This window comes from Drosophila takahashii, chromosome 3L, assembly GCF_030179915.1.
Source record: "Drosophila takahashii strain IR98-3 E-12201 chromosome 3L, DtakHiC1v2, whole genome shotgun sequence".
Lineage (NCBI taxonomy): Eukaryota > Metazoa > Arthropoda > Insecta > Diptera > Drosophilidae > Drosophila > Drosophila takahashii.
This window is the reverse complement of record NC_091680.1, coordinates 26,673,996-26,701,329: the sequence shown is the minus strand read 5'-3', so window position 1 is coordinate 26,701,329 and position 27,334 is coordinate 26,673,996. Positions and strand designations below refer to the sequence as shown.

The following is a 27,334-nucleotide window of genomic DNA, read 5'->3' as shown; positions in this document are numbered from 1 at the left end:
AGGGGGTGACATGGGTGATAGATCCCCCCTAATGATTCCCCTAATGAAAGAAATGAAAAGAAAGCAAAATATTGTTCCCATATCACCACCAAATTCTAGATCCGCACTGCCTTACAGTATATACATTTTTGACCATCACTAGACGAGTTGATCTTGTCATCCGAGTCTGTTCCTCCGGTTCTACGGGATCTAGTCTCTTAGTTTTAAAGCTACCGGGATGAAACCTTCCTAAAAGCCTTTATATCGCTTGGAACATTTGCACACCTTTAAAATCGAAAAAAAAATTGAAAAAATCGATTTTAATTTTAATAATGGGTTTGACTTTTCATTCTTACCACTTTACTCACATTTTTTAGTTTAGCTGATGATCAAACTAACTAAAAACTAATATCTGGTCAAAATTATGTGAAAATATGTTTTATTCAAGTTTAAAGCTTTTTAGCTTGGTGGATTTTTTTGTGGAAGTGAATTTTAGATACTTTTCTTGTTATACTCGTTACTCATAGAGTAATAAACCGATGGTAATCCATTAAGTTATTTGATTTAATAACGAATCTTATAGACTTTAATTAAGAAGAAACAAATCCGGAAGATTCTACTTTCAAACTTTGAATGATAAACATTATTGTTATACGAATTTTACAAAGTCACACAAATTTCACGATTCCACTGTTATTTGTTCTCTAAATTTCCTATCAACTTGAGCCATGAGTGAAAAGGAGGAGAGTAACGAGGAGAAGGTCACGACCATCGAGTCTCTAATGGACAACATGTTCATCCGGCTGCGGCTCATCGCCGTGGACGTGGAGAAGTTGCAAAAGGCCAAAGAGAAGCTGGGGAACATGCAGCGAAGGAATACTTTCGTTCGCCTTTTGGGTCAGGATGACGACGTCAGCATTAACCGGGGCGGAAGCGAGATGATGGTCCTCCGCTCCAAGTATTCCCTGGTCTCGGGCTTTAACCAAAAATCTGACACGGGCTCGGAGGAGGAGCTCGACTTCGAGGAGTTAAGCGAGGACCTGTGCAACATCCCGTTCGAGGAGGACCGATGGCACGGCTATTTCAAGGGATTCCAGATCCTGACAACCCCACTTGCCCCTGATCCCAACGAAAACCGCAAGTGTATCGAACTGTCGGCAATGAAGAACTGTGATCATGAGCTGAAAAGTTATCTGCGTAAGTTTGGAAGCCATATTGATAATACATAATTTATTGTAACATCAAGGTATATTAACATTGCTGTCGAATTTCGAATACTAATTTTCAACCGACAATTGTCTAACGAAACATTCTTTTTTTTTGACTGACCAAGAGATTTAGTGTTTTAGTTCAACCAAGTCCGCTGCTAACTAAAAATGATCATAACACTCATTTCCGATTCTCATGCATTCCCAATTCCTTTCAGTAAACGGAGTGCGCTGCTTCCTGATCAACCTATCCGTGGGCACCCAGCACGACAACCAGAGTATGATCGTGAAGCTGCGGGAGGCGGAGATCAGTGTTTCCAAGGAGTTGGGCTTTCCGGTGGTGTCCTCGGTCATGGTGAAAATTTCTCCACGGCACCAGTTTACCGGCGGTTTCAGCACTCAGTTCTGCCAGGATGGCAAGACGTCCGTTGAATTGGTGCAGGGCCAAAAGATAATACTGACTGTAGATCGAGAGTACTCCGACCGGTGCAGCTCGGAAGTTATATATGTGAATGCAAGATTTCTGATTGTTGATGTTCAGGAACTGGACTTCATCCTGATTGGCGAGGACATCCAGCTGATGGTGCGGAGCGTCCATGCGAACCACCTCAAGTGCTGTGTGGCCAGGGGCGGAGTGCTGTACGCCCACATGCCCGTCCTGTTTCCGGCCAGGTGCCGTCGTTTCCGGGTCTCGTACGAGGAGCTGGAGGACCTGACCTTCGCCCGAGAGGTTGGCCTGAATGTGGTGGTGTCGCACATCGTGGGCACCCCGCAATACCTGGACGATTTGGAGCACGCGATGGCCGTTATGCACTGCGATGGCATGCGGCTGTACGCCAGAGTGGTTCTAAACGAGATCCAGGGCTGCAAGGGGGAGCTGAACTGGGCCATCAAGCGCTACGATGGCTTCCTGGTGGAACTGGCCAAGCCGGCAATTATTCCGGACATCATGCACCTGTGTCCCGACGCAGAGTGCTTCATGCAGCTGGCTTACGCCTCGAAAAAACCCATTGTCTTTGACCCGCGGCTTCTGGACGAGCAGAAGCTCAGGGTGGACCCGGCGCACTACTACTACACGTTCTACTATCCGGACAAGTACGTGGTGACCTGTCCCCAGCCGAAAGACACCATCTACTTCCGCTTCTTGCAAGACGCCATCTTCCAGCAGATCTGCCCAGTGGCGCTGGCCAGCGCTCCGTACTGCGATCGTTCCCACACTGGAGCGGATAGCCTGGCGCGGGCCGTGGTAGCCGCCTCCATGGAGGTTCGCGCGGTGTCCATCGTCGTCATCGGGGTCACCACGCGGATGGTGCAGAAGATAGCCCACTTCCGACCGCAGGCACCCATCCTATTCGTCAGCCACATGCGCTCCGCCGAGGACTACGTTTCGATCTACCACAACGTCACCATGCTTCCCTTTCGCACCAAATCCTTCATTACGCACCGGAGGAACGTCTTTCGGAAGGCCATCTATGGGATGGCCTACTTGGTCAAGCGGAAGATTGCCAAGCAGAACGATCCGGTGATCCTGGTGTACAACAACGAGGAGGGCACGGCGTTCCCCGAAAAGTATATCGTTTACAAAGTGGACCAGACAAACTTTGCCCCCCAAATGGCGGACGTTTTGTTCACCGCGGACCAGGACCAGAAACGGCAGACCCTCAAGGATATTGAGACCATTTAGATCCCGTATATGTGTGTATATTATTTATTTGGTTTGGTGAGTAATCGGAATGTTAATGCGTTGGCCTAGAATATACAAAACAGATACATACATAAATACATAGATACACATTGCCTACACTGATCTTAGCTTCTGTACAGAATCGATGCCCGTAATTGTATTAGGGAATTTTGTCGTTGAAGGTATGTACAGAGTATATGCGGGAAATCAACAATTGCGTTTCAAATTCACCTAAGCTTTACAGTGCTTATTTTACCCTTGAGCCTGGAGAGTCCGAGAGGCGACAATTTCAGTGGTTCGATTTAACAAGTAGGAAAACAAATTAACGTTAAAGCTGTTATCTTTCAGCTTAACCCGCTCAAGGGTTCTTTTGCAAAGCCCTTGAGGTTACGTGCTCATAGGCGGCCTTCAGTGTGGTGTAGCAGTAGCCCGCCATTCCATTCATCTCGGCCTGAAAATTGGGGCCACCCGTCAGATCATCCAGCAGAGCCAACTCCGCACCCAAGTGGGGAACCGCAGCGCGCAGCATCGTGAGCATGGTGAGCGGAATCATGTTGTCCGCGTTAAGCTGGGCGGCATTTGCTGTAAAAATGGATATTAATGAACGCTTTTACGTTTTTCTATGCGAATGAGAACTCACCAGCCATTGCGTGCTCGTAGGCCTCGGTTAGCAGCTGCGTGCTGCGCTGTATCACAGTCAACATGTCCTGGGGACTAAACTTCTCCTGCAGCTCCTTTAACGTCTGGACGGACTCCTCAAATTTGGGATCCAGCATAACGTTATGTAAGAAACTGAAACCAAAATACAGAAATAAATATCAAGTATTTTTAGGACATCCTTTTGGTTAGTTTAGCTTAATTGTTTTTTCCTAATGATTGTACCTCTCATGACCCATTAGTTCAACGAGCTCTTGGTCCTTAAGTTTCTCGGCAAGATTCAGATTCTGCCGATACATTTCATCCTTTCGACTGTACTTATTGGCGTACAGCACGAAAAGGGTGGAGTAGATACCCTCTGACAACACAAGTGGATACAGCAGGGTAATATGCGATATAACCTCCCGGCTGCCTTCCATGTGGCAATAGTCCTCGGGCAAAGCTGGAAACATCTTGCGCACAAAGCGGTAAATGCGACGTGATATGGACTCCCACTCTCTCATGGCCTGCTTGGCCAAGATCGGGGTGGGTTTAACCTTCCAGTAGCCGTATGAGTAGTGGAAGCAGTTTGCGATGCGCTCATTCAAGGCGTACAGCGGATGATGGCGATCCTTGAAAGCCTGCTCGAGATACAACCGAATAGAGGCCACATCCTGCTCCGTGAGCACCGAGGCCATTCCAAAGCTGGGTACCTGTTCCAGCAGTCCACTCTTCACGGATGTTGTGGAGGTAATCGAGCAATCGCTGCTGTTCATGTGCTTCGAGATGCTGTTATTGTTGTTGTGACTTAGTTTTGTAAAACTTTCATTCAGCGTGCTGGACTCGTCGCCATTCAAAGTGCTGTTTAGCAGGCTTTGGTCCAACTGAAAACTGGTCAAACTGCTGGTGTCCAAGTCCCGAGATGTGTTGTGGCCCATGGACAGCAAGCTATCCGCCCTCTGCAGTTCACCTGGCTTGCTGTTAAGTGCCTCTTGGGAGTGGATGCGGCGTGGCGGAAAGCCCAGAAAGTCCAGCGCCTCCGTCTGAAGCTTACTCAGTGTGTTTGTGGTGGTCCGTGCTTTCGCCAGCGGGGAGTCGGTCTTCTGCGGCAGCGGCAGACTGAGTAGAATGTTGTTGAAGTAGTTTCCGGGCTTGGCTCCTTCTCGAGCCCTTTGCTTGCTCATGTACACCGCTATGCAGTTCCACATTTGAGCCGTGCTGAGCGTGGGTTTCGAGGCTTTTCTGAGGGTGCCTCCCGATGGATTTCCACCGGAGCTGCTGCTGCTGGCCGTACAATTAGCCAGGTCCGATTCGAAGTTGTTGAACAGCGAGCGCCACTTGCGATTGTGGTCCACCACTTGGCGTCCAAGGGAGCTGAAAAGGGGATAGTTTAGAAATGTAATCATTTACTTTGTGTCGCATTAACTAACCTGGGGTACTTGGGAAAGCGCCGATTTAGTACCAGTTCGCCAGCCTGGATGCGCACCGTCTCCCAGGTGCCGCTCAGCTGCCCGAACATCTTGTTACCGATCAGCTCGCAAGTGTCGTCGGACTCCCCGGTCGCTAAACATCCACTCCCGGCATCTCCGCTGGGCATGTAATACTCGCCCCGCCCGTTGGGGCCGTGCAGCGTGAGTTCGCCCTCATAGTAGTAGTCATTCTCAAAGACCGCAACTCCACTGCCCATCAGGTCATCTCCGGAGAAGCTGCCCTCGAAGTAGTCACCGCGGTTTGTGATGCAGCTGCCGATGCCAGATCGCTTGTTGTCCGCGAACATCCCCATGTACTTGTCCCCACTAACCAGGTCCTCGATCACACCGTAGCCACTGCGGGCATTGGCCTGGTACTCGCCCACGTAGATGTATCGGTTGTTGCGCATCATTCCATGGCCGTGGAACAGACCCTCGCAAAAGTTTCCCTCGTACACCTCGCTTTCTGGAGTGTCCTTGTTGTGGATCTCGTAAACACCGTGACCGTGGAAGCGTCCACCCTTGAAGTGACCCACATACAGGCCCGATGACGGAATCACCATTTTGCCATAGCCTGTACATTAAAATGTTTTTAATTAGTTTCTAAAAACTGAGTAAATTAAATATCGGAAAGTACTTATGTACATTGTACCCAGAATGCCATTTAAAATTTGTTTTCATAGATAAATTGCTTTAGAAAATGGAACCGCGAATTTTGCAAATAATATTCTGTCGCAAAGTTAAGCTCTGATCTATTAACTTAAATAAAATAATGAAAACTATCCTAATTGGGTGGATACGAGTCCAGAAGTAAGAAGAAGTTAAAAAAAGACAGAAATTTCACATTTTTAATTTTAAAAAATCTTTTTAAAAAAATCTATCGAAAAAAGTTAGTATTATTTTGAGTCCAGCACTAACAGAATCAATTGCTGGGAAGCGTTTTGGCTGAAAACTAGTCTAATCGCGTTCCCTCTAGTTTTAAATTAAATAATTATCTCTTACCTTCGATGGTACCATAATACAGCTCTCCGCAGTAAACGCTGCCGTCCGGATACTCAAGATAGCAGTTTCCGTGAAGGACACCCTTTCTCCAGGTACCGCACGCCTTCACCCTGGAGAACTTCGGGTGCTCGCGACTAAACTCGTAGCCCGTGGAGCGAGAACTGGGCACCGGGCTGCCGAGTGGCCTGCCCAAGGACGCAACAATGCTCGATTGCAGCTGGTCCAGCCACACCTTGCGCATCTCCTGCGTACGCGTTGCTACCAAAAGTGTCTTTTCCGGCGTTGTCAAGCGCAGGTACAGGTCGCCTTCGGTCCACACCCACAGGGTAGTCAAGGGATAGGAGTACAGCGAGTTGCCGCCCACCTGGCAGAGGAAGTCCGAAAACAAGATGAAGCTATTGCTGGACATGCTGATGCCAGAGGTGACTAGTTTCAGAGGCACCAGGGCTGACGTGAGTATCACCCTTCGCTGGCGCTTTCTGAACTGAACTATCCTTGGGTTGCGATCGTTGCTGCTCCAGAAATCCCTGGTGTTCACGGCCAGCTCCTGGCTGATGCAGCTGTGTCGCGCAAACTCCGACCAGGCCACTCTGTGCTCTCCGTACTCCGGTTGCGTCTTGACTAGCAGCTCCATGAACTGCACAAAAAGCTGGTAGATACTGAAGGGTTGCTGAAACAACCGAGTCACGTAGCTCTCCTCGTTGAGCTCGGCCAGTGGGCTGCTGAGTCCAGCAATGGCGGCCACCGCCTCAACAAATCCGTTCACCGAGTACACATCGCAATAGGCCTTTGTGTAGCCGTCGAACAGTTCGATGTATTCCTTGTGGTGGCAGATGAACAGCAGATCGGCGGGCTGCACGAAATCAGCTCGGTAGAAGCCCTCCAACGAATGCAAGGTGGCCACAAGCAGGCACAGGATTCGCTCCCAGTTGACCAACAGCGGACCGAGGACGCTGAGCGCTTCCAGCGCCGACTGCCGCTGCCAGATCTCCAGTGTTTGGACTGCCTGGCGGTGCTTGAGCAGCAGCTGCAACTGCGATTGCAGGTGACTCAGGTAGTAGTGATACTGGCGCTGGAACTGCCTTTGGTTTTGCAGCGTGTACCCGCCGGAGGACATGAGCAGGCGCAGTTGTCGGGGCCACGCGGCTCCCAATTGAAGCTGGAGGAGCGTCTGGGCATAGGTGCTAGATTGCTGCAGGTGTCGCATGGGAGGCGGCGGCTGCAGGGATTGTATTTGTCCAGAGGCGTTCAGCAGCAGCGTGTGGTAGTCGCCGCAAGTCGCCTCTAGCGCCGAGTTCTGCTCCAAGGGCAGTGTCGCCGAGCTATCCGTTATGGTGATCTCCATGGGCGAGCTTACATCCTCGCCCAGCTGGGAGTGATTGTTTAGGCCCCAGTGGTAGAGCCTTCCGTCGAGCGTGCGGGCCACCGTGTGCTCCAGCCCGGCTGCAATGCTGCACACGCCCATGCTGTCCAGTTTCTGGAGACGCATGACATTGGCCCGCCGGATGTGATCCCCGGTGCCCAGGAGGCCATTATTGGAGGCTCCGAAGGTGAATAATTGGGTGTGGAGCAGGGCGTAGCCTTGATGGAGCAGGTGCCTCGTGTTGGCCGCAAAGCTGCGCTCGGAGTTGTCGCTGCTGAGGGATTTAACCGATGCGCGCTCGTCCTCGGGCTCTTCCTTCGCACTGGCCACCGGAAGCTGGAGCGCATCGTCGGCCAGGTTGTAGGGAGCAACCAACATGACGAAGTGCTCGTTGCCGGCAGCCAAGTCCAGCAGTTCCTTTCCCTCTTCGTATAGGCGCATGTGGCGGGGTTGTTGTTCCGCCTTGAAGACCTCTCCGCAACTGCCCATGACATAGGTTTCCCCGGCAGAGCCGACGAAGACCACGCCCTGGGCGGAGCAGCAAACGCGCCGGATGCGAACGCCCTCGGCGAGCAGTTCCAGGGGATCGAAGCCGAGGGTTTGCCAGGCGTGCGGGTGACCCACATCCCGACCAGGTCCCGTGGACTGGCGCTGCACAGAGCCGTTGCTGAGCACCACAAAGAGTTCCTGGCTGCCGGAGCAGAAGTCCATGTCCACCACGTCCGTGCGCAGGAGTTGTATGTCCAGGTGGTTGCGGTTGGCCTGCAGCTGGGCGGAGTAGAGGGCGTGGTCGGTGGTCAGGAGGAGCAGGCCCTCGCCAATGCTGCAAATCCGCGATGCGGGAGCCCGCCGAAGGGGAGGCAAGCCGCGCCAGTGAAGCTGCAGCATCCTGCCCTCGTGGTAGATGGCGAAACTCTCCCGATCCTCCTGACCCCCGGACTCCGAGTCATCCGCTGCACTGGCCATGATGCGCAAATTGTTGTTTTGTAACACGACGCAATTGCACGATTCGCCAACAGGCCGTTCTTACATACTGCGCGTTCTCCGGGCTCCGCTAGGCGCTATTGGCACCATCGAACATCTTACGCCGCGGATTGGAACGCAATTTTGGATGCCACAGAAGAAATAGGTCTGTTTTCACTTGGCTTTTACTGGCTAATTCATGTTTTTGTGATGGTTTCTTGGACTAGAGGTGGAGCAGCGTCGATAAAAACATCGATGCATCGATGCTTTACATTTGTTTGAGAAATCGATGTTTTTTGGCGACGATCGATGCTTTTGTCACGTCACGAATGCTAAAGAAAATGTGTTTTTAATTTAAGTTTACGTGATATTCTTATTTGGGGGGAAGTTTTTTTTTGTGTAAGAAATTGATTACATGATTCATTACAAAATCACCAAAAATGTGATTACGTAATACATGGACAGCCCCTTACTGTACTAACATATTTTTAGATATTCAACTGGTGGTGTAGAAGGGAAGCGGAGGAGTATTAAGCTTTTCATGATTTTATGATACTATAATGTAAATATGGTGATTTCTTAGAATATTTTTGATCTATTTTTTAATTTTTTTTTGCCGGATAAAGCATTTAAGAATTATAGTAAAATCGTTTTTAATTGAATTTAAACAGTTTAAATTCTTTAAAGAAAGTTAGTTGACGAAAACCTTTATATAAAAAAATACAAATAACACGGTGTAACGAAGTTAATTTTTTTTAAATTTCCTCGATAGATGTGATTTTGCACCTATCGTAATAAGCTCTTCATGTGAAATTAATCATTTTTTATAATTATTTTCTACATTTAAGCCTAGTAGGGGAGAGTGGGGGAATTTCGTCACAGGGGCAATTTCGTCACCTGCAATATCTCGGAATCCATAAGTCGTAAAAATATATAATTTTTTTGTTTTAGTCCTTCAAGACGGCCAGACACAACCAATGCATTTGTTTTGCACAGAAGGCCAAGATAATTAAGCTATAATATTAAATGTGTTTTAACAGTTCAAAAGCTACATTTAGTTCTCGACGAAATTTTTTCTGTATGCCACAATTCAAAAGGAATAAGATACACGATTTTTTATATAATACACAGTGCTATAATGTGCATTTCTGCGTCAGTGATTTTTAACTTCGCGCCTAATTTCGCAAGAAAAATAATTATTTCTAAAAAAGTACGGTCTGGGGAAATTTCGCCACCCTACGCTAAGGGTAAATTCGCACCTATTTTAAATACATATTTTTATATTTGACGAGCTGGCTAACGAACAGACTACCAGCAGCAGCAACAAATATAGGACGTCAAAAAAATGGTACGCTTGATCAGTGTAGCATATTTTCAGGCGTTAAACTCCCTACATTTTTTAGGTGACGAAATTTCCCCAGTTGTGTGGTGATTTTACCCCCCTGTGTGGTGAGATTGCCCCAGTATATTGGTTTTACATTTTATTTTTTTATAAATCACTAAGCTAATTAAAAAAATAGGGGAATGTCACATTTTAAAGCTTGGTGCTAACCGCATTCAACAATAAAAATAGAAATATGATAACGTGTCTCAAGATGGACAAAAAATAGCTTTGAAAAAATGCTGACGAAATTCCCCCACTCTCCCCTACTCAGTACGACGAAAACTGCTAGCTAAGCATAGGAGTAAGCGAGAGGCAAATAGGTAGCTAACGCCTTTAGCCGGGGACTTTTTCCCCCTCGGTACTCAGTTGAGCTAAGGAAATAGTAAGAAAATACCAAATAAATACTAGATTTAGCGGATGAATTCCGATGAACGCCTTTAAGCCTAGTACTCAGTTCGGCTAAGAGTTTCACTAGTCGAAAAATATTAATCATTTAGTGTGACCGAAGTTTTCGGAGTTCATCCGCAATGCATGTAGCATGGTCTTACTCTCAGCAATCAAATCAACTGGCGCCAATTTTAAAATATTACAGAACGTTGAGCCTACCTGGGTCGCAAGCTTTAAATTCCCTGTTGAAGAGGCGATATGTATTGCAGCAACTCCTACAGGCAGTTTTCCATTGATTTTTGTGGTTTTCTTTCCATTTATAAATTGTTATCGGCACACCGCTTTTGCACAAACACAGCCAAAGATCAAATTTTTTATTCTTTGGGCCGCGGCTAAAGGCGTTCATCGGAATTCATCCGCTAAATCTAGTATTTTTTTGGTATTTCCTTATTGTTTCCTTAGCTCAACTGAGTACCGCCGTGGAAAAAAGTCCCAGCTAAAGGCCTTAGCTACCTATTTGCCTCTCGCTTACTCCTATGCTTAGCTAGCAGTTTTCGTCGTACTGAGTACTAGGCTTTAGCCGCCGACCAAAGAATAAAAAATTTGATCTTTGGCTGTGTTTGTGCAGAAGCGGTGTGCCTATAACAATTTAAATAGAAGGAAAACCACAAAAACCAATGGAAAACTGCCTGTAGGAGTTGCTGCAATACATATCGCCATTCCAACAGCGAATTTAAAGCTTGCGACCCAGGTCGGCTCAACGTTTTGTAATATTTTAAAATTGGCGCCAGCTAATTTGTTTGCTGAGAGTAAGACCATGCTACATGCATTGCGGATGAACTCCGAAAACTTCGGCCACACCAGAAGATTAATATTTTTCGACTAGTAAAACTCTTAGCCGTACTGAGTACTAGGCTTTATCAGGCTGCTTTCGTTACTAGCTCTCAGTTTATTAGCCTAGTACTCAGTTCGGCTAAGAGTTTTACTAGTCGAAAAATATTAATATTTTAGGGTGACCGAAGTTTTCGGAGTTCATCCGCAATGCATGTAGAATGGTCTTACTCTCAGCAAGCAAATTAACTGGCGCCAATTTTGAAATATTACAAAATGATTAGCCGACCTAGGTCGCAAGCTTTAAATTTGCTGTTGGAATGAGGATATGTATTGCTACAACTCCTACAGGCAGTTTTCCATTGGTTTTTGGGGTTTTCATTCTATTTATAATATGTTAGTGGCACACCGCTTCTGCACAAACACAGCCAAAGATCAAATTTTTTAAGCCTAGTACTCAGTTCGGCTAAGAGTTTCACTAGTCGAAAAATATTAATCATTTAGTGTGACCGAAGTTTTCGGAGTTCATCCGCAATGCATGTAGCATGGTCTTACTCTCAGCAAACAAATCAACTGGCGCCAATTTCGAAATATTACAAAATGATTAGCCGACCTAGGTCGCAAGCTTTAAATTTGCTGTTGGAATGAGGATATGTATTGCTGCAACTCCTACAGGCAGTTTTCCATTGGTTTTTGGGGTTTTCATTCTATTTATAATATGTTATTGGCACACCGCTTCTGCACAAACACAGCCAAAGATCAAATTTTTTATTCTTTGGGCCGCGGCTAAAGGCGTTCATCAGAATTCATCCGCTAAATCTAGTATTTTAGTGGTATTTTCTTACTATTTCCTTAGCTCAACTGAGTACCGAGGTGGGAAAAAGTCCCCGGCTAAGGGCTTTAGCTACCTATTTGCCTCTCGCTTACTCCTATGCTTAGCTAGCAGTTTTCGTCGCACTGAGTACTAGGCTTTAAGCCTAGTACTCAGTTCGGCTAAGAGTTTCACTAGTCGAAAAATATTAATCATTTAGTGTGACCGAAGTTTTCGGAGTTCATCCGCAATGCATGTAGCATGGTCTTACTCTCTGCAAACAAATCAACTGGCGCCAATTTTGAAATATTATAAAATGATTAGCCGACCTAGGTCGCAAGTTTTAAATTTGCTGTTGCAATGAGGATATGTATTGCTGCAACTCCTACAGGCAGTTTTCCATTGGTTTTTGGGGCTTTCATTCTATTTATAATATGTTATTGGCACACCGCTTCTGCACAAACACAGCCAAAGATCAAATTTTTTATTCTTTGGGCCGCGGCTAAAGGCGTTCATCAGAATTCATCCGCTAAATCTAGTATTTTAGTGGTATTTTCTTACTATTTCCTTAGCTCAACTGAGTACCGAGGTGGGAAAAAGTCCCCGGCTAAGGGCTTTAGCTACCTATTTGCCTCTCGCTTACTCCTATGCTTAGCTAGCAGTTTTCGTCGTACTGAGTACTAGGCTTTATTCTTTGGGCCGCGGCTAAAGGCGTTCATCAGAATTCATCCGCTAAATCTGGTATTTTAGTGGTATTTTCTTACTATTTCCTTAGCTCAACTGAGTACCGAGGTGGAAAAAAGTCCCAGCTAAAGGCTTTAGCTACCTATTTGCCTCTCGCTTACTCCTATGCTTAGCTAGCAGTTTTCGTCGTACTGAGTACTAGGCTATTGATACAAAAAAGTTGAATTGGTATTTTTCTTGCATACAAGCATTTTAAATCATCTCTAATTTGGTCTTACTTTTATTGTTATCAGCTGTTTTGTTTGGGTGAAAAGTTTCTGCACGATTTGTTTATTTCGCTTAAAATGTAGTTTTCTCGTTAAATGTTGTGAGTTACTTACAAGTAACACAAAAACAACCCTTCAGTTAGAGTGCTGCAACATAGATTGGTAAGTTTCAACGGGAAGGTGAAGCCGTTTTTCCGGATTTGCATACGCCCACAAAACTCGTTTTTGGCCACGAACTCAATCTCTTAAAATAAATTTTACTTACAGCTCTGCAATGGATTCACACTGCGAGGGTGCTGCAGCTCTGGCTGATGACTCCGGCCACTTCAGCTGCACCAGCGACGAGGGAGGAGGCGATCCTGGGTCGAAGCCCGAGCCGGAACGTGAGCAATCGATGTTTCTTGTGAGGCAGGAGCTCCTTCGGTCGCGCAGCGAGGTGGAAAGACTCTTGAAGTCGGAGCAGTGGTACAAGCAGGAGCTCAAGTCCCAGAAGCACAGCAGACTGGAGACCCTGGAACGGTTGTACGCCCAGGAGCGAAAGTATCTGATGGAGAACCAAAGGCTGCAGCAGGAGTCGCTGCGTTTGCACACAAAGTGTGCCACTCTGGAGAGGCAGCAGGAGCAGGGATCTCCAGGGCCCGGCACATCTCCATTTAAGGCGGACTCGGAGTCCCCCGACTCATCCTTTGAGGCCAAGCAACAGGAGGCTCGCCTCCGGGATCAGCGCCAGTTGATAGACGTCCTCCGAAAGCAGAAAAAGATGCTCCTGGACGATATTCAGAGACTCAGCCTAGAGCACGACGAAAAGCTGTCGGAGCTGCAGCAATCTTTGGCCGGGATGGAACTGGAGAGCAAACACATGACGGGAAAGTGCAAGCAACTACTCGACCTGAAGAGCCAAATGGAGCACCAGCTGGAAATCAGAAGCACTGCGCTGCGCAGTGTCACCGCCGAGCGGGAGCAGCTCCGCCAGGTCATCGCCGAGCTGAACGAGACGCTGCAAACGCAGGAGCAACTGCTGGCGATAAAGGAGCAGGAGTTCATCGATCTGAAACACTACTACCAGCAAAAGTTGACTCGGGAAAGCAGCATGGAAATCATGCACTCGTATAGCCTGAAATTTCACGAAGAGATTAACAGCAAGACGAGTGAGATCGCCAGCCTGAAGAATTCCCTCAACGAGCTTCAGTCGGAGTTGATGATGATGTCCCAGTTAAAGGAACAAAGCGAAGATCAGCAGCGACAGCTGGAGCAGTTACAGTTCACTTTGCAGGCTCAACTTTTGCAGGAGGAGCAGCTTCGCCAAAGCGATGCTCTCAAGCTGGAGCAGGTGGAGAATTTAACAGTTTCTTTGGCTGCTTTGCAAAAGGAAAAGGAAAGCCTAAAAGAAAATTTGAAAGGTGCGCAAAATACTCTAAAACAGTTGGAGCAGAAAGTAAACGCCCTTCAGGAACAGTATGCCGAGATGTGTTCCAAGTGCGAAGAGACCAAACTGCAGTTGGAACTGGAGAAAATTGAGATTGGGAAACTAAAGCAGGAAAGTTCCCTTAGGGAAAATGAACTAAGGGAAAGACTCCAAGATTATGCAGCTCAGTGCGATGAGCTTAGGAAAGCGTTGGTAAAAGCTGAATGCCGAATGAATGAGCAAAACAAGAATGCAGAGATTTGGCAAGAGCAGCTGAAAACGATCGAACGATCAAGTCAAGACAATAAACAGTGCCAAGCGACCCAAGCAGACCTTGATAACCCGATTCTAGTCCAACGCATCGAGGATCTGGAACTGCAACTTGCCGATGTCAAGACCCAGAAATTGCAAACAGTCTCCCTGCTGCAAAAATTACTCCTGCAACAAGATGCCAAGATCAAGAGCACAAACGAAATGGAAGCTGACTGGCTACAACTTCTAGAGGCCCTGCAAGCCACTCAACACTTAGAGATAGAAATGCGGACGGAGCTCCAGCATAAGACTATTGAGTTGGAGCAACTAAACGAACTGTTTGCAGGACAAAATGATGAACTGCAGAAGCTGCAGAAATTGAGCGTGGCCAAGGACGAGGAGAATCGACTGGAGTTACAGTTGCTGAAGGAAACATTCCAAGAGAATCTGGAGATTCACTCCGCCGATTCGATAAACTTACAGCGGCTACAAAGCCAGGTAAAATCGTTGCTCGAGGAACGGGAAGCAAGTGCTCGAGATGAACGCAAGGCAGTGGAGTGCTTGCGATCCCTCGGTCAAGTTCTGGAAATGGAAACGGGTAGGCGGCTGCCACACATCAAAAGCTGGCCTCAGTTGGCCAAACTTTTGCGAAAGGAACTGCGAATCGGGAGAGTGAATAACCGAAAGGCTGAAGAGTTGCCTGGGCTCAAAATAAAGCTGGCTGAGATTAGCGGAAGGCATAAGCAAGCTTTGTCAAAAATTAAGGTAAGAAATGGGTTTAAAAAAAATATAAACATATATGGCAAACATATGTTTACCTTTATTAATTTATCATTGGCCAGAGAAATATAGATAAATTGACCCAAAGTAAATAAATTCCATTTTCCTTAGTATCTAGAGCAAACTTTGGCAGCTGAGCGAGCGCGTTTTGAGGCCTCAGACTCGGGAAAATCCACGGCCAGCTCCACACCCCTGGAACCAGCCCATGAGGTGGCTAATCTAATTGATGACTACAAGAAGGTAACCCTGATCCACTTACATTAGTTAAAAGTTCATTGATTAAACTGCCTTTCCTCGACTTAGCTCGTCCAACAAACCGCCAATGAGACATGTCGCCCACGCAATAGTTTCATTTTAGAGCTGATCGAGCGCAGTCAGCAGTGCCAACCGAATTTGTGCCGATTGAGTGAGGGTGTTACCGCCTGTCAGACTGATATGGAGGAGCTAAGCAGGCTGCTCAGTGCTGGTCGGGACCAGAGAAGAGCTGAGGTCATGCCTTCCCTAATGGAGGAACTTCGAGCGGTGGCAGAGCACTCTTAGACTAGCCTATTGTAATATTTACAAACCTAATTGAAGTACTTAATTTATTTAACTTTAATTTTGTATGTTTTTGAAAGGTGCAATTATTTAATTCACATTCGTGTTTAACCTAGTCACGTGATCCTAAAATCCTCTCAGATCCTTCTTAGTTCAATTTATGAAAATATTAATTATTTGTTTTTTGTATGCGTTACCTTTATTTATATGTAAAACCTTTTTGTTGTCTATTAATTTTGTTTTTCTAAGATCTATCTGAACATAACATGCCAAGCTATAAATATATTTTCCCTATAAGATAAATAAACCTTAATTGGTTGTCACAAAATATATATTTATTTTTATAGTGCATAATATTTAGAAGTTATCTAACATGTGTCGAATAAAATATACATATTTGTGTGAAATTGTGTGATCACTACGACCGAATCGGAGGTACAAATGGGCACCTTGGAATCCTTGTCCCATCCTCGACCGAAATACTCTCTACTAATGCATATTGCGTATTTCCATCTTCGTCCGCTTCTAAAAGTTCCCTTATAACGCCTTTTCGAGTTCGCGTTATGCCGCACTTTGCTTTATTGTTTTTATCCATGCATAAAATAAGAAGTTCGGTGTGAACTTTTTCAGTTGGCTGCAAAATTTTAGTCACTGTACAATAAGCTGTAAACTTTTTGGGGCACATTATTCCGCCACATTGCCATCCGTCTGAGGGTAATTAACTATTTTAATACATACATGTTGCAGATATAACTAATATTTACCCTTAGTTTTCTTTACTGACACTTTATTCATGTCCTCATTTAAGTGTGAATACGAGTTCACGGGAATGCATACACTAGCCACTACTATCAAAATCAAAGCGAAACAAACATTCATAACTGGTTCTTGCTGATACAGTTTTTCTCTATGACTGACTGAAGTAGACTGGCTTATTTATTGGTTTTGCTTAATGTGGGTTCCGTCCTACTGCTGTGGTAAATGAATTAATAGAAATAAATTCAAAATATTCGTATCATTTCGTTTCAGGTTAAATACCTGTTAGCGATAGGTTTTTGATTTTGTATTCCTTTATCAGTCAGGTTTAATTAACAAAATAATTATTATAATGTTTACACCTCGAAGAATCAAGTATATAGTTCTATATGAAATTATTTCCTATATTAAACTTTGGGAAAATCTTATTTTAAACAGCTAAATGCCTGCAGAGCTCCCCCGTGAATGATGTAAGCTGTGGCAAATCGATTTTGTGGCTTCATCTTCAATCAGAGACGGCGGCAGTCTTTTGCTCTTCTGCTCAAATATATTAAACGAAGGCACCCGTCACCGCCCTTGGCATTGTCAACGCCTGAAATGGGATCCAAAGGGGTTCGTAGGGGAGGAGCGAACCACTTGGGTATTGATAAATGCGTTGAAAACTAAGCGACCGCCCAGTGGATTACCACCTCCCCACGCCTGGCTCCCCGATCCTCGGAAGGCACGTCCCGCAGCCAGCCTGCGATGAGGAGCAATCGACCACAATCGCTGGTCAAATTCAATTGGCGCAATTTTTCATCTGTGGCTCCAAGGGATCCGATCTGGCGGATCCTTTTGGGCTGTTGCTGCTGCCGTCTATTGTTGCTCTGGGCTCTGGCAATTGTTCTCGGCTCTGGATCTTTGGAGCAATGGAGCTGAGGAGCTGCGGAGCCCTCAGCTCAAGGTTGTTTATTTTGAAAAATCACCATCACCCGATCGTGGCCTGTGCCGACGGCTGGGGATTTAATTCTACTCTGGACATTTATAAATTGCATTCAATTTATACACAACACGAAAGCGTGATTTTTACATTTTTACAATCTAGGGAATAATAGATCAGCGTCGTATTATTGCCGACTCCTCACTGCAATGCTCTTCGGTCCAATCGATTCTTTTTGAGTCTTCAGCCTGTGGCATGAAGAAGGATCCTTCGGTTTTTGAATTGTCGGAAATAAATTTGTTCAGGCGAAATAGTAAGGAACGATGAAAGGGGAAATTATGTTTAGCTCAGACTTGCTTTTATAAGTCAATTGAGAATTTACTGAAAATTAAAAACAACTATAAATATTAATGTTCTCTCAGAAACATTTTTAAAGGATTGTATTAGGACTGAAAATACCCAATGTGTTCCTGGATTAAACATTTTTTCGAAACCACTAAGCAAATTAATTTGTTTTTACAAGTTAGTCAAATTTAGAAATCTTTTTGAATCTTGGTATCAAAGTAAATTTATTTTTTGTAAATTTGTTTAGTCACAGTCATTGTTATATTTAAATCGAAAAAGTATTTTTAAAAAGGCGCTGGTAACGATTGAAAGGGTCCATCTATTCCAATTGAATGTTCCCCTTCGGAGCGCCATTATTTAAATACAATTTCCCTACCTTTTGAATACTTCTCCATCAGCCCCAAAGTTGGGGCATCGCTTTGTCCGTCCAAGGGTATCATTTGATTCGATGAGAGTGCTTTTTGTTGTACTTTTCCTTGATTTCGGTTCTGTGTATTGAGCAGGTCGCTCATTAAAGGGGAAGGGGTTGGCGGGAAGAGGGGCTTCTGGCCAAACAAAAGGCATAAACATTTAATTCTCACCAAAGCGATTGATGCGGTCGCAGGGGCAGAGCAACGATGTTGAGTTCCGTCCGATTGTCCGTTTGTCTGCGGATACGATCCTTCTTCTTTCTTCGCCAGGGTCTCAAATCTCGCAAGCCAGTCCTAGTGCCAAATTGCAAATGCAACTTGTTAACCTTGAAAACCGAGCGGACGGATGGCCCGGCGGACAGATAGTCAAGGAGCCTGAACCGCAGACCCCGCACAGTATGAGGTTCAGCCAGACGTCGTCGTTGTTGTTGGTGCTGCTGCTTTTGTTGTTGCTGATACCACTGTTGTTGTCCGTCTGCCGATCACTCGTTTGTCTAGCTGCTGCCCCCCGCTTATGTACTGCTACACTGAAAGAAATAACGGCCAAAAATTTAAATTATCAATATCAATTTTAAGTGGACAAAATAAGAGGTTCACAGATCACATCCAAATATAGGTTTTTAATAGTTGTCAAATTTTGTTTTGGAATCAAAAAAGAATAATTAATTTAAGTTGAACAGGATATTCTTTAATAAATGGTATTTCTTGTTTAAAGGATTTGCCTAAGCAGAAATACTTATTGTGACTTTTGCAAAGTTAGGCTTAGTACTCAACCCAACAAAAAGTCGTTCAAAACAAAAAACTTCATATGAAAAACAACGTCAAAAAATTTTGCTTCATATGAAGTTTTTGTTTTGGACGACTTTTTGTTGGGTTGAGTACTAGCCCTAAAGCATAAAATAACTAAAAGTAATAACAGAGTCATGGCTGATTACCTCTTAATATTTATTGATTTACAGAAGTTTGTTATTGTTTAATTTCACTTATATATATAGGGGAGTGTAGGGTAAGGTGACGAACGATTCGTTTTTTGAATGTGACTTTTCTAAAAATCAATATTTTTCAAAAGTGTAAACGCAGAAAGTTGCTTACATCTACTGAGCATATCCCTGTAAAATTCGGATTCGAAATTCCAATGCAGCCAAGTGCCACAGCGTTTGGCGTGAACCCTTCTTTTTTTGCACTTTCAAAAGTTGTAGGGTAATGTGACGAACGATTTGTTCTTTAATGTAACTTCTCCAAAAATCAATATTTTTTAAAAGTGTAAAAGCAGAAAGTTACTTACATTTACTGAGCATATTTCTGAAAAATTTGTATTCGAAATTTCAACGTAGCCAAATCCCACAGCGTTTGGTGTAAATCATCCTTTTCACAAAAAAAAAAAAAATTTTATATATAATTTACGGAAAAGTTATTTTCGATACGGAAAAGAAAGAAGTAATAAGATAATACCGAAACTTACAAAAAAAAAATGTTCAAAGTGCAATTTTTTAAAGTAAAAAATTTTTTTTTTGTTTAATTAAATTAAACTGACTTTACTATTAAAAACAACAATAAAACTGCAGCAGTAAATGTTAAGTTCGTCACGATACCCTACAAGGTAGACTTGGAGCAAAAACGGTGTCACTCTCAAACGGCGCAAAAGAAAAAAACGCGAGGTACCAAAAACTGTTGATAAAGATCTCATGTATACGTGCATATATTTGCCTGATTTTATTTTCCACTCATCTTTGCTCTGGTACTGCTGAAACACAAGTAAATTGAATAGGTTTGCTAGTTTGCGCACCACATTTTTAGCGAAAATTACCTCACGAACAAATTACGGGACTTCTTATTAATATTACTGTAAATACATTGTCGACACGATAAGGGGAGACGACTACATTTATTTGGAATTTTTGTCGTAACGTCATATATGAGATTCGACGAGTTCGTCACATTACCCTACTCGTCAAATTACCCTACACTCCCCTAATGTTATTGTTTCTTGCCTTTAAAAACTTTGTAAATTGTTTTTACTATTTTAAAAAACCTTTAATGCTCAACTTTTTTTGGTCCAATAAAATGATGATGGGGATCTGTCAACTCAAGCTTACACAAATCGAAAAATTTTAACCACTTTTTTTTTGTCGGTGCACTTGGCATATTGAATAATGCGTTTATGGCCAGATGAATGACACTTCATACATGCATCCCTGGAGCTGCAACTTGCAACTGGCAACTGGCAACTGGCCACGAACGACTAGTGACGGAGACCAGGAGGCCAGGAGGGTAAGGATGCCGAGTCTGCCTCCTGGTGGTGCATATTTCATGCGTAAACTTTGGCTTGGGCATCCTCTGCTATTCGTCATTTGTGGCGGGCCATGTCAGAGTTGTGTTTGAAAGAAATTCGTTTAAATTGTCAATTGTCTGGGGTCCTACTGCAGCAGCTCCTGCTCCTCCTGCGCGACCAGGAACTGGTTTTCAGCCACTCCTAATGAGGCGCATCAGTGGAAAAAAACGGGAGTAGGAAGCGGGGAGCGAGACGATGTGGCCCGAACCCTTTTAGCATTCAGCCGTGATGGCTGGTGGCCCCCACAGTGGCTCTGGATCTCAGGGCCTCGGTGCGTTTGCATTTAGCTGGCCAGGCACATTAAAGTCGAGTCAACTTACCCACATTCGAGCGGCATGTTTAGTGCCCTGCCAGTGGTTCCCATACCCAGACCTACTCCCTGGAACCCCATTCCATTCCATTCCATCCCATCGCACTCCCACCGGAGGGGCCATTTCCATTCTGATTTGGTTTAAGATTTGGATGCGGATCGGATCCTGCTTACTGGGTGTTGCAATGTCATTCCCTGCATTTTATACGCTCGGCGCACTTTACAGCCCGGCCATAAATAAACTTGTATCTTTAAGATAGAAATAGTCGTAAAAAATCAGCAAATGACCCCGAATCCCTCGACCTCCTCCTGGAACCCCCACCCCCCACGTCTAAGCCGCGTGAGAGCTTTCAGCCAACTCCAGACGAGCTAGGACCGATCCCAGGGAATCATCAAATGGGAATAGACCCTGTCGGGCCATTTGGAGCATCTGCAGAACATGTGTAAGTTCCATATTAAATTTTATATTTAGCGCACGACTTTGTGCGCTTTATTTTCCCTTTTAGAACTTTGCATACAATGATATCGCCATGGAGATCCCTGTGAGATGATTTGAAGATACCACGGCGAGATCGTGATTGAAGCGAACAATCGCGGTCATTAGGAAATTGGCTTTATGCGACTGCTGAAACATTTATCGGTCCCATAAATGGGTTAAGATTTATAGAACCGAACACACACTTTCGGCAGCCTTAGAATGATGAATTTCGATCATAAACGTTTTTAATCATTTTCCCTGCCCATATCGAAAGCCATTTAAATTATAAATTGCTCGGTTTCCCTCTCCGTACTTTCAATTTTAATACATTATTCATAAGAATGTTATTATCACTCCTAACAAGCCTCCCAACTGCCCCAAGTGGCTGCTGGCCTTTCTTTGAGCATAAATCATAATTATATTCAGCGTTTTACATCTACCCCTCCCCCTTCTTGTATGATAAACACCTCTTTTGGGATGATGAAACATCTCAATGAACCTGTAATGCTGAGCTACGTGGGCACATTTTAATTTACCTTCTAACGCTGCTGGAACACTTTGACCCAATTCATTCCAATTCAATTGAAACATTTCTGAAGCATTTAAAGAACAACCATAAAAGGCCGTTGAAATGGGTTTTTGTTGGAGAGAACTTGAGTCGGTAGTCGGTTCATGGAAGATCATAAAAAATAATTAAGAAGTTTGTACTTGGTGGGATTGGGAAATTCTTGCATTGCTCTTTTTTAACCTTGGTATGGTGATTTCTGGAAAGTTTTGTACTTCTTTCTGATAAATAATTTGCTGATAAGTAAATAAAATCGACGGTTCTGTATTTTGTATGATGTTACTTAAGCACAAACTTATTTTTTCGGTATTATTTTTAAGCAAAACCACTATTCATACAACTTATCCAGCGTAGAGTATCCGCTCTTCGCTACTCATAACTCAAATTTAAACTATATGGGTTCTCTACTTGTTTTTATTATTTGGACCATGGTTATTTAATCAATGGGGGCTCAGTTGCGTGTACTCCACATAAAAGGGAAGACACTCCAACGAGCGCTCAACTCGAGACTCAGCATCACTGCCTCCAGATTGGTACATTGATCTTGGCCCATTACGAAATAGTGGAAAGAACCGTTAAGATCCGCGGATAGCGAACGAGAGAATCAATGACCCAAAACATTTTTGGGTTGCCCACATTCTGTTGTTTTGATTACGTCAAATGGGATGCCAGCTGCTCGAATATGAGGCTGCGAGCTGGGCGGCTTCGATCGATAACTATGCAATGCATTAACATTTCTCGATTCCAGAGCAGGGGATCCGAAAGAGTTGGAGCCGGAGCCATGGGCACAGGAACGAGACAAAATGTCACTGGGAGAGTCTTGTTGGCCGGCCTGGCGTCTCACCAGACAACATGCAAATAGCAAATAGCACAAGGCGAATAGCAAGATGCCAAAGTCGACGTCCACTACCAAGTCGAGGCTGAATCTGCAGCCCAAGGGGCCCATGTGGCCATGCAATTTAGTCAAAGGCCCTAACGGCATTTGAGCCAAATGCGTTTACGTTTACGCATCCGCTATAAACTCGTATGCCGGGTTGTTGCTGCCACAGCCGCTTGCCGGTTCTCTAAGCCGGGATCTCCGAATAGTGTTGCCGTTCTAACCCTTTTATTGCTAGATCGTGATATTGAAAAAAAGGTAGTGGGGAAACAAAAATCAGTTGGTTAAAAAGTCATTTTGGGATGAACGATTTTTATTATTAGAATTTATAACTAGCTAAAATGGTTTGTTCGTTACTGTTCAAACAATTTTTATACCCGTTACTCGAAGAGTAAAAGGGTATATTGTATTCGTGCAAAAGTATGTAACAGCTAGAAGGAAGCGTTTCCGACCCCACAAAGTATATATATTCTTCATCAGGGTCACTAGCCGAGTCGATCTAGCCATGTCCGTCTGTCCGTCTGTCTGTCCGTCTGTCTGTCTGTCTGTCTGTCCGTATGAACGCTGAGATCTCAGAAACTACAAAAGCTAGAAGGTTGAGATTTTCCACACATATTCTTGGGCTTCCTACGCAGCGCAAGTTTATTTCAGACGAGCGCCACGCCCCCTCTAACGCCCACAATCGCCCACTAACGATTTTAAAATGTGTCTGGCGGCCACACCTTTAAAGATTTCCGAGAAGTATAAATGCAATTTTGTTGTGTATATTTATACCTATCGAAATGTAGAAGACATTTTTCAAATCGGACCATTCATTAAAAAGTTATACGCAATCCAAAAATATATATCCATCTCCCTCGCACTCCCTTTAGCGAAGTGACGGGTATCAGATAGTCGGGACACGAACCCGACTATAGCGTTCTCTCTTGTTAAGACTGAGTTTCGTAAAAAAAAAGTTAGGGTCTGCGTAAATATAAACCGAAGGAAGTGTGGATATCCAACAAATTTTTTGACTTAGAAATTAAATATTTTCATCTTAGAAAGCTTAGAAAAAAAATTCAGTTTGAGAAACACATTTTTCAAAAGCTCCCCTAAAGGAAAACATATTGAAGTATGAAACTTTTTAATTTAAAAGTTATAGCTGTATGCACTAGTATTTAATTAGGCTTCGAAATATTTATGTATGTATCACTTTGGCTTTAAAGATCCCTCAGCACTGGCTCGAAAAAGGTGTTGGCAGCGAACCCAGAACCAGTTGGCAGAGTTATACTTATGCTTTAAGCAGGAGCATGCGACAAAACTGTGGCTCTGGGTTCGGTGGCTGGGTCTGCGGATCCACTTCCTTCGGAGCCGGGTACTGTTAATTGGACCTGGGCGGGCCCCCCTTTCAGGGGCGTCGGAGTTTGGCAGTGCGTGGCGCACTTAAACGAGGTTAACTGTACTGCGAAGGCATCGCTCGTCTCTGGGCCGCCGCGCAAATTTAATTTCAACTTACGTCAACGCCAGCGCTCGGGGGCCCAAGATCGGAGATCCGAGATCCGAGCGGTCAATGCACGCATTACCAGTTACCAGTTCCCCACCGCCAGCTTATCGGCTGGCGATCGCTGAGCCCCGGCACTTTAGCTCCCAGCTACCAGCGTCCAGCTCCAACTCCCAACTCCCCCTTTCTGTCTTCTGAAATGAACAAAGCCCATCAAATCAGCAACGTGATGCTGCCCTTGGGCCCTCGGTCTGCACTCTCTCTATAAAGCGGTCATAACATTTGCACCACAATAATAGCTGTTATACCAACCGCCGCCCAGCCCCATTCATTCAAGGATAATGTTACGGTTAATGGCGCGGCCGGGCGAGTAATTTAATTTACTCGTACACTCGCCACATGCCCCCAACAAACGAACAACGCGAATTATTATGGCCAAAATTCGCGACTAGACGGCTGCGCAGACGGTGCGCAGATGGAGTTGCAGATGGAGCCGCAGATGCAGATGCAGATAGAGACGGAGATCCCTCATACCGCGGCCATCGGCGATCGTCAGTCGGCCAGACCTTGGAGATGAGACAGTCGGCCAAGTTGGTTCGAACAAATTGCTGGTCTCTATTGCTATAATTTTCTTTGAAACTTTGTAAGCGATGGAATCTAAGGGAAATTTGGGATTTTGGGAAGGTAATAGGATCGAAGATATAAATACTGATTGACTATGTTACGCTTTCTGTGCACATTAAAGGGGCTTACCCCTTAGACGCTGCAGCATGAGTTCGTGGTAATAATAATTTTTACCTTTGTAGATATAAAATAAATAACAATTTTTTTCAATTTTGTCTAAGAAAATATTTAGAAGTAAGAATTAGAAATAGATTTTTATTATTTACTTTTGACTTGATTACGTTTTAAATACACGCGCTATTACTAGACGAATAGTCTCATATTTCCTTTTAAAACGTTTATTGAATACAGTTTTCATAACCTGGAACTACAAATTCTTTTTCTTTGCCTTGCTCATCTCCAGCAGATTTGGCTCGCTCGCCCGCAGCCGCATTAGATGGCGATCGTGTTTGCTGGCTAATACCCATTATGCCATAAAGCGTTACCAAATCGCCATTAGCACGTCAGGAGGTACGCCCCTGGGAGCAAGGGATGGAAATGGTAATGGGAAATGCAGGACTGGAGGAATGTAGGTGTAGGTAGCGGGCATCGACAATGGATTGATCAAATAAATTGCAACGATGGACATATCGATAACGATCAATAATGATAATGGTAGTGGCGAAGTCGATGATGATGGACCTGAGCAGTGGGCATGGGAGATGGCCGGCCAGTGATGAAATTGTTGCCTTCGATTTTGGCTAATTGCAGGAGTCCATTTGAAATGCCTACTTAGGGCTAATTGGTCCCCTCGGAAGCGCCGCCAAGAAATGTACAAACATTTCACGCTGTGCCTGTCATGGATGTTGTAATTGATGCTGCCGCCTCCAGGCTCTAGGCTCCAGGTTCCAGGTTCTAGGTTCCAGATTCCCGGTTTCTGGCTCCTGCAACATTGTGTGCCATGTCAGGAGATGTCAACCCGCCAGTGTCGGCGACGGGACCACGATGTCCGAGTCCACGACTATGACTATGTCTCCCGACTATGACGATGACGATGACGACGGGGACGGCGAATCTAACAACTTTGATTGACTTGTGATTTGAAGGCGCGCCTAATTGAAGCGAGGCGGCTCAGAAGAGAGAAGCAGATTCTGGGACTGGACCCACTGGACTTCAGACTACGGGTGCACTGGGAAAAATAGGGAAGGACCGTCTTGCAAATCCAATTCGGCTTTAAATAAATCTACATTATGGATTTATTAAAAATTTTATTGAACCATCCAAATGACGCACACCTAAATCTTGATATATGAACAGAAACAAACTTGTCAAAAGATCTGCCCGACCTATGCAGGTCAATTTAATATTTTTGAAAGAGCAAATTATTGGATAACTGACATGATAAAATATTTAACTGATATGTTTGAATTCCAAATCTGTCATTAATCATATCGGTTTTTAATTGATATGAAACAAGTTAAGATTTACCCCGATCTCATATCAATTTGATTTCTGAGGATGTATACCTTACTATACACAAAAAATTTATGTATGGGAATAAGCAACAAAAAAAATTCAAACGAAATAAATAATTGGTAAATAGCTAAGAAATACAAGTTTTATATTTTTTGTGGTGTATCCCGTGATAACACAAACACCTATTTTTTATTAACCGGACATATTCAGCCAAAAGACCTTAATAATTTCCGTCTTGTCTTCAAAGTGTTTACCGATGATTAACGTAGAAACATGATATAAACAATTTCTTTTTTATAGCCTCTTACACAATCAAATCCAATGTAGGATCTTTGAAATATTTAACCTAATAAACAAATTAAATTTCCATTTTCTTATATCCCTTTTAGACAAATACTTTTTGCATTCTTTAGGATAGTAATCCTTTTAGTTACTACTTGAGAATTCGATTTCAAACATTTGATGACCATCCCTTTGCAGCGAACTATAATGGCTATAATATTTATCTCAGTGCCCTCGGCTAGACAAGAGCTCCTTGTGTTGACTGCTCTGGTAAAATGTTCGTGAGAAATGTCATTAATACGAACGATGTGACTGCCTGGAGATGTGGATGTGAATGTTGCCGGGCCATCCTCCATCCCGCCCTTTGCCACTCTATCCGCACCGCATTGTTGCACTTAATTAATGTGAGGATGAAGAGACTCCTGCCGCCCTTCGTTCCCCGAGCAGCTCGCATCCTCTTGGCGAACACGCCCTCGGCATGACTCGATGTGGTCAGTAGTCCCTGGACCGGACTGGATCGGACCGAACCAATGCCACGCCATATATGGGGTCAAGTCGTCAGAGGCGTCGTCGAGTCTTGCAGTGGGAATGGCTCCGTGGAGCACTTAGAACCGGGCGATAATGGTCGAACGTTTATCTATTCCAAACAGCCGTTCTGGACGAGCTGCACCCAATCCAATCGCAATCTGAAAGGCGTTAACAAATTATTTGAAACATGTAGCGCCGCGTTGGCATCCAATAATCCTCCCCGCACTTAGATCCCAGCCCGGCCGTCCTGCTCCTTCTCGGGAGACCCCCGTCTGTGGGCCAAGCAGGCGTTAATAGGCATTGCGATGCCAATAATTTGCAATTATACTTAA

At 44.5% G+C, this 27,334-nt stretch overlaps 4 protein-coding genes across 4 annotated transcripts; 2 read left to right on the top strand and 2 right to left on the bottom strand.

Moving 5' to 3' along the window:
• Positions 1 to 601: 601 nt before the first annotated feature.
• Positions 602 to 2,871, top strand: LOC108054455 (pyruvate kinase). Its single transcript, XM_044393800.2, has 2 exons — positions 602 to 1,176; positions 1,406 to 2,871. The coding sequence occupies exons 1-2, from the start codon at positions 708 to 710 to the stop codon at positions 2,869 to 2,871; spliced, it is 1,935 nt and encodes a 644-aa protein (XP_044249735.1). The 5' UTR covers positions 602 to 707.
• Position 2,872: 1 nt separating this feature from the next.
• Als2 (Amyotrophic lateral sclerosis 2) lies at positions 2,873 to 8,555 on the bottom strand. Its single transcript, XM_017137418.3, has 5 exons — positions 5,979 to 8,555; positions 4,938 to 5,550; positions 3,754 to 4,881; positions 3,512 to 3,663; positions 2,873 to 3,453 (listed from the first exon to the last, which is right to left on the bottom strand). The coding sequence occupies exons 1-5, from the start codon at positions 8,305 to 8,307 to the stop codon at positions 3,230 to 3,232; spliced, it is 4,446 nt and encodes a 1,481-aa protein (XP_016992907.2). The 5' UTR covers positions 8,308 to 8,555; the 3' UTR covers positions 2,873 to 3,229.
• A 4,130-nt stretch (positions 8,556 to 12,685) lies between these two features.
• LOC108054466 (myosin-10) lies at positions 12,686 to 15,948 on the top strand. The gene is made up of 4 exons (XM_017137442.3): positions 12,686 to 12,829; positions 12,935 to 15,089; positions 15,216 to 15,344; positions 15,408 to 15,948. The coding sequence occupies exons 2-4, from the start codon at positions 12,942 to 12,944 to the stop codon at positions 15,642 to 15,644; spliced, it is 2,514 nt and encodes an 837-aa protein (XP_016992931.2). The 5' UTR covers positions 12,686 to 12,829; positions 12,935 to 12,941; the 3' UTR covers positions 15,645 to 15,948.
• Positions 15,949 to 15,954: 6 nt separating this feature from the next.
• Positions 15,955 to 16,586, bottom strand: Sfp78E (Seminal fluid protein 78E). Its single transcript, XM_017137453.3, has 2 exons — positions 16,406 to 16,586; positions 15,955 to 16,349 (listed from the first exon to the last, which is right to left on the bottom strand). Exons 1-2 carry the CDS (start codon positions 16,518 to 16,520, stop codon positions 16,060 to 16,062), a joined length of 405 nt encoding a protein of 134 aa, XP_016992942.2. The 5' UTR covers positions 16,521 to 16,586; the 3' UTR covers positions 15,955 to 16,059.
• Between the last annotated feature and the right edge of the window lie 10,748 nt (positions 16,587 to 27,334).